Source organism: Fonticula alba (genome assembly GCF_000388065.1).
Source record: "Fonticula alba strain ATCC 38817 unplaced genomic scaffold supercont2.12, whole genome shotgun sequence".
NCBI lineage: Eukaryota > Rotosphaerida > Fonticulaceae > Fonticula > Fonticula alba.
In genome coordinates this window covers 618,932-628,486 of record NW_009242982.1, presented here as the reverse complement: position 1 = coordinate 628,486, position 9,555 = coordinate 618,932, and the positions used below count along the sequence as shown (strand labels likewise).

Below are 9,555 nucleotides of genomic sequence, written 5' to 3'. Positions count from 1 at the left end.
CCCCCCCCTCCCCAGCCCTTCTTTCCGCCCCCAGGAGGGAGGCGAGGGCACGGAGATCGGCTGTGACCCCCTTGCCCCCTTGGCGTACGGGGGCTGGGGTGCCACGCGCGCGCGCGCGTGTGTGGGCGTGTGGGCGTGTGTAGCCCGAGCACACTTGCCCAGCACCGAGGTCCAGACGCAACCCCTCCACCGATCGGGGTCTTTTGCCTGGGGCGTGCATGCCTGCCCGCGTGTGTTCCGGCTGGAGGGGGGATGCTCGTCGAAGTACGTGCCTGTGTTCTGGGGCGGCAGGCGGCGCGAGGGGGGGGGGGTGGGGGGGTTCGGCTCGGGAAGGACCCGCGCCGCGTCGGCCGGCCCGAAGTACCTGCCGCATCGCGACGAGGGTGGGCAGTTGTCGGGTCGCACCCTTGCTTGCCGCGCTGACGCACGCGCGCCCCCCCATCCCCGCTCCTCGGCCGGCGCCTGCTTTTGTTGCACAGCCACGCGTTTGCCCCCTCGACCCCGTTCTCCCCCCGAGGGCGGGGGGAGCCCCGCCGCCCCTGCCGGCTCGGCGGATTGCTCTGCCAGCGACGCCTGGGCATTGTTGTCTCTTTTTCGGCGACCCAGGCGCCGGGCCCCCTCCCCAGGGGTCGACCTCTAGCTTGAATATCTGGCCTGATCGTTGCTCCCGTGAGTGCTCGCCTCCTCTCCCTACCCCCCCCCCCTCTCTCTCTCTCTCTCTCTCTTTCTCCCCCCTTGCCTACATGCATCTCCTCGCTCACCTCCTCTCCCTCCCTTCCTCTCTCTCTCTCTCTCCCTCCCCCCTCTCTCTCTTTCTCCCCCCTTGCCTACATGCATCTCCTCGCTCACCTCCCCGCCGCTTCCCGTCCTCCCCCCCTCCCAGCCCCCGGACACCTCGCCATTTTTCAACACCATGACTGCCCCCAACGCCACCCCCGTCGATACCCCCGTGGAGAACGTCGTCGTCGATGCCGCTGCCCCGCCGGCTGACGGCGCCGCTCCCCTCAGCAAGAGGTACGCCCGGCTTCGTATCCCACATGGCCCCCCCCCCTGCCCCCGCCCCACTCCCCTGCTGACCCGGGTTCCTTCCCCCATGCGGGGCCTCCCCTTGCTGGCGTCCCGCTCAGCGCCCAGAAGCGCCTGCTGAAGGAGCAGGCCAAGAAGGAGAAGGCCGCCGCCGCTCCCCCCAAGCCTGCCGCCAAGGCCGCCTCCGGCACTTCTGAGGCCGCCGAGGCCGAGCTCGACCCGCGCCAGTACTTCGAGCACCGCGTGCGCTCCCTGAAGGCCCTGCAGGATGAGGGTATCAGCCCGTACCCGCACAAGTTCCACGTCAGCATCTCCATCCCGGAGTTCGTGGCTCGCTTCTCCGGCATCGCCGACGGCGAGTGCAACACCGAGGAGGAGGTGTCCATCGCCGCGCGCATCATGGTCAAGCGTGTCCAGGGCCGCCTGGTCTTCTACACCATCAAGTCCGAGGCTGTCTCCCTGCAGATCCTGTCCTCTCCTCAGTGCGTTGCCTTGCTGACAGATGCACACACACACACACACACACACACACGCACACGCACGCACACACACACACACACACACACACACACCTGGACCCTGTCTCCCCTTCTCTACTCCTTCCTGACTCCCCCTCCTCCCCCTTCACCCACTTGCCAGGGACCTCACCGAGGGCGACTTCAAGAAGATCCACGGTGTCCTCCGTCGTGGTGACATCGTCGGTGTCCGCGGCTACCCCGGCAAGTCCAAGAAGGGCGAGCTGTCCATCTTCCCCCGGGAGATCACCCTGCTGTCGCCCTGCCTGCACGTCCTGCCGGTGGCCCACTTCGGCCTGAAGGACCAGGAGCTGCGCTACCGCCAGCGCTACCTGGACCTGATCATGCGCGATGCCACCCGGCAGAAGTTCATCACCCGCTCGAAGACCATCAACTTCGTGCGCAACTTCCTCAACAACATGGGCTTCCTCGAGGTGGAGACCCCCATGATGAACATGATCGCCGGCGGTGCCACGGCCAAGCCCTTCGTCACCCACCACAATGCCCTGAACATGGACCTGTTCATGCGCATTGCCCCGGAGCTGTTCCTCAAGCAGCTGGTCATCGGTGGTCTGGACCGGGTGTACGAGCTCGGCCGTCAGTTCCGCAACGAGGGCATCGACCTGACCCACAACCCGGAGTTCACCACCTGCGAGTTCTACATGGCCTACGCCGATTACCATGATCTGATCAACCTCACCGAGGAGCTGATTTCCAAGCTGGTCCTCGAGATCAACGGGTCCTACACCCTGACCTACCATCCGGATGGCCCGGATGGCGAGAAGAAGGTCGTGGACTTCACCCCGCCCTTCCGCCGTCTGTCCATGATGGACGAGCTGGCCAAGCATGTGGACCTTGGCCGGCCCTTCCCCACTGCCCTGGAGCTGGGCACCGACGAGGCCACCGCCTTCCTGGATGAGGCCTGTGTCAAGTACGGCATCGATTGCTCGGCTCCGCGCACCGGCGCCCGTCTGCTGGACAAGCTGGTCGGGCACTTCCTCGAGGTCCAGTGCGACAACCCCACCTTCATCACCGACCACCCGGTGCTCATGTCCCCCCTGGCCAAGGAGCACCGGTCCATGCCCGGGGCCACTGAGCGCTTCGAGCTCTTCGTTTGCCAGAAGGAGATCTGCAATGCCTACACCGAGCTCAACGACCCGGCTGTCCAGCGCCAGCGCTTCGCCGACCAGGCCAAGGACAAGGACGCCGGTGATGATGAGGCCCAGGTCCCGGATGAGGGCTTCTGCACTGCCCTGGAGTATGGCCTGCCGCCCACCGGTGGCTGGGGTCTCGGTGTCGACCGCCTGGTCATGTTCCTGACTGACTCCAACAACATCAAGGTGCGTCTCAAAAAGGTGGGGTGGCGCAGCGGCGGCACGTGTGTGTGTGTGTGTGTGTGGCTTCCAGCATTTATGCCCGTGTCGTCGCGTGTCCCCCGTGCCTGCTGGTGGATGACTTTCTTTGTGCTTTTTTTCTTTTTCCCCCCTCTGCTCACACACATGCGCGCATACCGACTGCCCCGGGCACTTGGCCTCCCCCCTCCTCTCCCCCCCCCCTCTCTCTCTCTCTATCTCTCTCGTAGGAGGTCCTCCTGTTCCCGGCCATGAAGCCCCTTGATCAGGTTGCCCCCAAGGAGGAGGGCAAGATCACCGAGGTCACCGAGGCCTCCTCCTAAGGAGGAGAACGGGCATCTGTCCTTTTCGTGTACGGTGTCAGCCGGCCTCCGCGCCCCTCTCCCTATTGTGGATGCAGCCTGAGCCCGGCTCGTACATGTCATAGCTTCCCCTGCTTCCTTCCTTCGGCGCCCCTCCCTCCGGGCGCATGCGTGTTCGCGTGGTCCTCCCCATGCCTACGGGGACACGCGCTCCCCCCCTCCCCCCCCCCGAATGACAACCCACCTCTGTTCACCCCCCCCCCCCCTCCCTTCCGATCGGTTGTCCCCATGTGTTGCTCTTCTTTTGGCGGGGTTGGGTCTTCGTTTTGTATGCGCGGGCTTGAGGGGAGGAAGGCACGACGCCATCCTTGTATTATTATGATCCTCTGTGGGCGAGGCAGCCGGGGCGTGTCTATGAAGGGGGTGGCAGGGCACAGGGGCGCGCTGCGGCCGCTACTGCGACGGCTGCTGCTGCTGCTGCTGCTGCCTGGCGCGCTTCTGCTGCTCCATGCGCTCGAGCTGCTCCTCAATCCGCGACTGCGGGGGGTGCTCCTCCAGATACTTCTGGTACTCGGCGGCCTTCCTCCGGCTCTCGAAGTGGTCGATCCAGACAGCCGGGCAGAGCTTGCGGAACTCGACAAGCTCCGGGCCGCAGGGCTGGTACGTGGCGAGGGCGCACGTGTGTGCGGGCGCGCAGCAAGCTAGGTGTCAGCATACGAGAGGACGCACCGGGGGGATGGGCGAAGGGGGCGAGGCGGAGCAGGTCTTGGGAGAGGGGGAGAGAGAGAGAGAGGCGTACCACGGCGGCGATGTCCTTCTCGGTCATGCCGGGCGCGTCGATGGTTGTGCCGACCCGGTAGACATGGGTTTGGTTGGCGGTGCCGCAGGCGAAAAACGCGTCACGGGCAGCCCAGCAAGCGAGGCGGGCCTCGCGGCGCATGGCCGGCGGGTGGGCCGCAGCAGGGGCGGCGGCGGCGGGGGGCGGATTTTGGGCCTGGTCGGTCATGTTGGAGGGGAAAGCGAAGAAGAGGGGGGGGGGACTGTGCTCTGCCCCGGGCGCTGGGGTGGCGCCGCCGCAGCCAGGCTCCCGAAGAAGAAGGCCTTCTCCCGACACTCGAGCCCCCCCCCCCCCCCCCCCCCCCCCCCCCCCCCCTCGCCGGTCCCCCTGAGGCCGGAGGCAGGCTGCCGGCACACGAGCCCGAAACACGCCTCCGGCCGAGCTGCCCCACGCGCCCAGAGCGTTGGCACCTATCTGCGCGCCCGCCGATCGAGCCCCGGCCCAGGGGGATCAGCCTTTGTTGCCCTCCGCCCGGCCAGCCATGTGTGCCTGGTGCCCGCTTCCGCCCGGGTGGGCGGGGCGCAGCGTGCATGGCGCTGCTGCCTCAGTGTCACTTTTATTGGGACTCCTGCCTGCTGTTCGCAGGGGTGGCGAGGTGTGTCCAGCCCCGCGCTCCCCGGCGCACAGCCAGCCACTAGACGTCCTGCACAGGCTCGCCCTCGCGGACGGCGAAATCAACATCGCAATCGCTGACGTAGAAGTTGCCGCGCGTGTTGAAGCGCGAGCCGGCATTGCCGCTGAGCTGGCACAGTTGGACTCCCGGTGCCGAGAGCACCACATCGGTCATATTCCCCGGAGTCGGTCCGGGCTCGGTGCCGAAAACAAACCGCCCAACCACCTTAGATGCATCAATCGGGTCGGGCGCGGCATCAAACCGCCGCTTCATCAGTGTGGCATGGAGCTGGCCATGTGCATGTGCATGTGCATGTGCATGTGCATGTGCATGTGCATGTGCATGTGCATGTGCATGTGCATGTGCATGTGCATGTGTGTATGTGTGTGTGCGCACACACACGCGAGGATAGGGTTAGGGGCATGGGCCGCCGCGAGGCATGGGTAGATGCGCATACATGCAGGAGGCGGCACGAACATGGAACTTGCGAAAGGAGGCATCCATTAGACCCGCCTGCACGAAGGTATCAACCAGCAACTCTGGCGGCGATCGGGAAAGGAGATGTGATTAGCAAAGGAGCGGCGCACGCGCACATTGTCAGCAGTTCAAAGTGATGCCACTTACCAGTAAGGGTGAATAGCGGCTCGTTGGTTGGGCGCGGGACGCTGGAGAAAACCACGGAGGCCTGGCCTGTTGGTGGTAATCGTGGCATTGTGTGTGTGTGTGTGTGTGTGTGCACGAGAGGAGGGGTGAGGGGGGGGGGGGGCGGGCGGGGGCGGGACGGTCAGGTGTGCTCAGCGCCGAACTCAGAGACGAGTGGTAGGAGGGCCCAGCAGACAGACGGGGCACACGCGACGTACTGGGAATCGGTGTGTCGCCGGGGCGACTGAAAACATCGATCGCACCAAGTTGGACCGGCAGCTCGGAAGCCTGGACAATGTGGCGCCTGTGGGGATGCACGTGCGAATGCATAGGCGGTGCGTCAGCGAGGGGGGGGGGGGGCGCGCACACGCGCCAAAGGCATGGCCCGACCTCCGGTCGGCATTGCTCTGGCCGAAAAAGACAACGCACATGCGAGGCGCCAAATCGCGCAGTGTCTGCTGGGCCAGGCTCAGGCGTTCCGGCGCGGCGAGATCCATCAAGCCAAGGGTCAGATGCAAGGTGGCCGGTGGGACTAGCAAGCCGCGCAGGGCATCCGCCAGGCGTGACGCGTGCGCCGGGGCCTCGGGGTCCTGGGTGCCGGCCATCCGCAGCACGGCCCGTTGTTGGGCGTGGGCCACCAGCAGAGCGGTGTCAGCTTCGCGACTGCCCGGAGTCAGCGTCGACGCCACACTGGCCAGGCTGACCGGGGACCATGAGTCTGCCGCCGGCGGGGAATACGGGATCCCGGCCGGCAGCAGCAGACGCAAGGACAGGAAGTGCGTCAGCTTCTTCCGCGGACCAGGCTGACGGACGAACGGGGCGGCGACCTTTCCCGCGCGAGACATGATGTTGGCGACGTCCTGTCTGCTTGTGTGTGTGTGTGCGTGCGTGCGTGTGCGTGCGTGTGCGTGCGTGTGCGTGCGTGTGCGTGCGTGTGCGTGTGTTTGATGTAGATGTCTATGCGTGTGTTGGGGGGTGAGGTAGGGGGAGGGGGGGGGGGTAGCTGTGAATGTACAGACAGTGCGCCGGCCCCGGACACACGGCAGCCCCAAATCAAGAAGATGCACTGCCCCGCCTTTCTTTTGTTTTTTTTCTCGGGCATGTGTTGTGGACAATCTGAATCTAGGGCCGGTTGGTTGGCATTTGTGCATTTGAGGATGCGCGAAGGGGCATGGGCAGTTCCTCCACAAGACACGGGGGGGGGGGGGGGGGCTTTTTTATTGGGGGAAAAGGACGGCTCGGGCACATCACGCACGGCGACGGCCGCGCATGTTTGTGTGTATGCACATCCCCCTTTTCTCTTCCGCGTCCTGCTGGGTGGGGCAACGGCAGCAGCACCTGCGCACGGCTTTCGCGGCGGGCGTGTGTGCAAGCCAGCGGCGTCTCCATGCAATGGGCAATCAGGCAGAGGTCTTGTTGGGGAGGAGGTCCTTCTCGCGGAGGTAGTCCAGGATGGCCTACGCACGCACACGGGTGTTTTTTTTTCTCGGGTGTCAGGAGACGGCCAGTTTCACGGGGAGATCTCGCGGTGTCTCGCCCTTCCTCGAGAGGAGGAGGAGGAGGAGGAGGAGGAGGAGGAGGAGGGGGGAGGGAGAGGGGGCGGGGCCAAAAATGCACACAGATACATGGGCGAAAGAGCCTTGCGCCACTCGGCGCGACGCGTACCTGGACACACTCCTCGACGGACGAGGCGTCGGTCTTGAGGTGCAGCTCCGGCTTCTCCGGGGCCTCATAGGGAGAGGAGATGCCAGTGAAGTCTGGTGCGCATGGCCGAGGCGTGGGGGAAGGGGCAGCAGCCGAGCAGCCGAGCAGTCAGAAACCCGGGATACACCCCCATGGGGAAGGGGGAAGAGGCGGGGACGGGGAGGGCTTGTTGACGTACCCTTGATCTCACCAGCCAGGGCCTTCTTGTAGAGGCCCTTGGGGTCGCGCTCCTTCAGGGTGTCGAGGGAGGCGTCGACGTAGATCTCGATGAAGGGCAGGTTGGCGGCCTCGTGCAGGGCGCGCACGGCATCGCGGTCAGCCTTGAAGGGGGAGATGAAGGAGGCGATGGTGATGGTGCAGGCGTCGGCGAAGAGCTTGGCAACCTCGGCCACGCGGCGGATGTTCTCCTGGCGGTCGGCGTCCGAGAAGCCGAGGTTCTTGTTCAGGCCGAAGCGGATGTTGTCGCCGTCCAGGCGGTAGGCGTTGACGGCTGTGTGTGTGTGTGTGTGTGTGTGTGAGCATATGGGCAGGAGGCGAGGCGGGCGAGAGCCTGATGTGTGGGTCAAAGCCGGGAGAGGGGTGCGGGGCGGCTGCGCACAGTTGTTGAGGAGGGTCTGCTCGAGGGCGACGCCGATGGTGGACTTGCCGGAGGCGGAGAGGCCGGTGAGCCAGATGGTGAGGCCCTGCACGTTGATAAGGTACGTGTGTGTGCGTGTGTGTGTGTGTGCATTGTGTCACATGGCCGCGGGGGAGGGGGAAGGTTGAGGTTAGTAGGGCGACCCTTGGGCGCGCGGGGGTGTCGAGCCAGAAGAGGGGAGGGGGGAGGGCGCACCTTCTGGCCAAGGAGGGCAGAGCGCTCGGCGTGGGTGAACTCGCCGGCGTGCCAGGTGATGTTGGTGGCCTTCTGCTCGACGGACATGGTCATTTAGAGAAAGGAAAGGAGGGGGAGAAGAGGGGGGGGGGGGGGGGGGGGCGGGATCTTCACTCAGGGGGTGCGGGCGGGCCGTCCGGCCATCAGGAGTGGCCTGGCGCCCCTTGTTTCTTGGCCGTGCGCTCCTCCGCGGGTCTCTTCCGGGTGCGCATGCACCCGCGGCATGCTTGCAGGCGTGAAGGCGGACTCGATGCGTTTCCCCCCCCCCCCCCTCTACCCCGACTGGGCCTGGGCGATCCAGTTGGCCCTTGGCTGGGCACAAAGCGTGAGCGGTCACCCGACCCGGTCTGCCGCCCTACTAGCCCCCCCCCCCCGGACCCTCGGCTCGGGGGCATAAGCATGAAAACATTGACGCGCGCGCGCGCGCGCTGCCGCCGCCCCCGACTGCCGCTGCCTTTTTCGCGGGCGCCAGAGCCTCGCCCCCCCCCCCCGGCCGGGCCGGCAGCCGCCAAAGCAAGGCACTTGCGTGTCGCGCGCGCATACGCGCCAGCCGGCCGGACAGAGTAGGTGGCACGTTAATTGAATGATCGGCCTTCCAACGCCCTTGCTCTGCTAAGCTGGCCCAGCACGCGAGGAAGGCTGTGTCGGCGGCAGCGGTGGGGGCAGCGCGGTGCGGGCACTGGCCCGGCCTCTGCTTCCTCCCCCCCCCCCCCCCCCCCCCTGCGGCACTTGGTCGTGGGGGGCGGAGCCCGTGCGTTGTTCGCCCCGCGGACGCCTTAACGCCCGGCGGGTGCGGTGTGCGCCAGCCGCCGGGGCCGGGCTACGGGGCGCCAGGCGATGCGTGTGCCTCACCCTGGAGTTTGTTTCCTCGTCGGCGGGGGCGGCGACGCGCACGGCCGGCGTGAAACCGAGAACCCCGCACGTGAACACGCCGCGGCTGACCAGCCCCGGGGAGGATCACGCCCGAATGTCAAAGTGCGGCAATCCGTCGGGATCGCCGGCCAGGCGTCGGCCAGCTCTCAGCCCCTGTGTCTGTCTCCCCTCGCCTGGGCACATGCCCCCGGACTCGGGGATGCGCGCGGGGGACGCGGAGGATCTCGCCCAGGCTTCGCGGCCCGACGCGCGACTTCCTCCCCGGCGAGGGCTGCCACCCCCCTGGCACGGCCCCTCTCTTCGGGGAAGGCAGCCAAAAGCCCGGGGGATGCCCCGCTGGCTCGTCTATCCAGGGGTGGGCCGGCGGCCCTCGCCGTCTCTTCGGCCAAGCGCGTCTCGTCGCATACGGCGGAGGCCGTCTTCTCGGTGTGGCATTGCACCAGGAACGCGTGCGCGCGGCTCCCGCCCCTCTCCCCCCCCTGCCGTTGGTGAGTACGGTGCCCGGGGCTCTCCCCCACCAGGTGCAGGCGCCCCTTGCCCGGGGGGGGGGGGGGGCTGTTGTACCCAGTATATGTCCAGCCGCCCTCCCTGCGGCGCGTGCGCCCCGGAAAGACCTGCCAAAAGATGCGCTCCAGCCGGCTGGCCGCCGGCCTATCCCCACCCCTCGCGGGCGGAGGCGCCGAGCATGGGGGGGGTAGTTTATGTTCACGCTGTCCCAGCCTGGGGGGGGTGGGCTACTTCCCAGGTACAGTTCCGTCCCGGTCGGCCTGGGGATGATCGAGTTCCAGGGGACGGCGGGCGGGCATCCCCCCCCCCCCC

General features: G+C 66.9%; 4 protein-coding genes across 5 annotated transcripts; 1 reads left to right on the top strand and 3 right to left on the bottom strand.

Moving 5' to 3' along the window:
* The first annotated feature begins 638 nt into the window (after positions 1-638).
* On the top strand, positions 639-3,448 carry H696_05662 (lysyl-tRNA synthetase). Its single transcript, XM_009499482.1, has 5 exons — positions 639-669; positions 884-1,014; positions 1,128-1,508; positions 1,666-2,881; positions 3,124-3,448. Exons 2-5 carry the CDS (start codon positions 914-916, stop codon positions 3,214-3,216), a joined length of 1,791 nt encoding a protein of 596 aa, XP_009497757.1. The 5' UTR covers positions 639-669; positions 884-913; the 3' UTR covers positions 3,217-3,448.
* Positions 3,449-3,648: 200 nt separating this feature from the next.
* Positions 3,649-4,318, bottom strand: H696_05661 (hypothetical protein; the record flags this gene model as incomplete). The annotated part of the gene is made up of 2 exons (XM_009499481.1): positions 3,995-4,318; positions 3,649-3,852 (listed from the first exon to the last, which is right to left on the bottom strand). The coding sequence occupies exons 1-2, from the start codon at positions 4,199-4,201 to the stop codon at positions 3,649-3,651; spliced, it is 411 nt and encodes a 136-aa protein (XP_009497756.1). The 5' UTR covers positions 4,202-4,318.
* Positions 4,319-4,573: 255 nt separating this feature from the next.
* Positions 4,574-6,160, bottom strand: H696_05660. 2 transcript variants are annotated; one of them, XM_009499479.1, is made up of 5 exons: positions 5,718-6,160; positions 5,507-5,592; positions 5,271-5,336; positions 5,124-5,185; positions 4,574-4,934 (listed from the first exon to the last, which is right to left on the bottom strand). In XM_009499479.1, the coding sequence occupies exons 1-5, from the start codon at positions 6,131-6,133 to the stop codon at positions 4,668-4,670; spliced, it is 897 nt and encodes a 298-aa protein (XP_009497754.1). In that variant the 5' UTR covers positions 6,134-6,160; the 3' UTR covers positions 4,574-4,667. The 2 variants fall into 2 exon arrangements, with proteins under 2 accessions (XP_009497754.1, XP_009497755.1); XM_009499480.1 differs by lacking the exon at positions 4,574-4,934 and having other exon boundaries at positions 5,018-5,185.
* Positions 6,161-6,489: 329 nt separating this feature from the next.
* On the bottom strand, positions 6,490-7,954 carry H696_05659 (adenylyl-sulfate kinase). The gene is made up of 5 exons (XM_009499478.1): positions 7,825-7,954; positions 7,591-7,675; positions 7,171-7,482; positions 6,954-7,045; positions 6,490-6,745 (listed from the first exon to the last, which is right to left on the bottom strand). Exons 1-5 carry the CDS (start codon positions 7,915-7,917, stop codon positions 6,689-6,691), a joined length of 639 nt encoding a protein of 212 aa, XP_009497753.1. The 5' UTR covers positions 7,918-7,954; the 3' UTR covers positions 6,490-6,688.
* Positions 7,955-9,555: the final 1,601 nt, after the last annotated feature.

Coding starts and splice junctions, on each gene's coding strand:
- H696_05660 (XM_009499479.1), bottom strand. CDS start 6,133: ATGTCTCGCGCGGGAAAGGTCGCCGCCCCGTTCGTCCGTCAGCCTGGT. Junction 5,593..5,717: donor CGCGATTTGGCGCCTCGCAT/GTGCGTTGTCTT, acceptor GCATCCCCACAG/GCGCCACATTGTCCAGGCTT. Junction 5,337..5,506: donor CGGCGACACACCGATTCCCA/GTACGTCGCGTG, acceptor TACCACCAACAG/GCCAGGCCTCCGTGGTTTTC.
- H696_05662 (XM_009499482.1), top strand. CDS start 914: ATGACTGCCCCCAACGCCACCCCCGTCGATACCCCCGTGGAGAACGTC. Junction 1,015..1,127: donor GCCGCTCCCCTCAGCAAGAG/GTACGCCCGGCT, acceptor CGTCCCGCTCAG/CGCCCAGAAGCGCCTGCTGA. Junction 2,882..3,123: donor CTGACTCCAACAACATCAAG/GTGCGTCTCAAA, acceptor TCTCTCTCGTAG/GAGGTCCTCCTGTTCCCGGC.
- H696_05659 (XM_009499478.1), bottom strand. CDS start 7,917: ATGACCATGTCCGTCGAGCAGAAGGCCACCAACATCACCTGGCACGCC. Junction 7,676..7,824: donor CTGCCCTCCTTGGCCAGAAG/GTGCGCCCTCCC, acceptor ATCAACGTGCAG/GGCCTCACCATCTGGCTCAC. Junction 7,483..7,590: donor GCAGACCCTCCTCAACAACT/GTGCGCAGCCGC, acceptor ACACACACACAG/CCGTCAACGCCTACCGCCTG.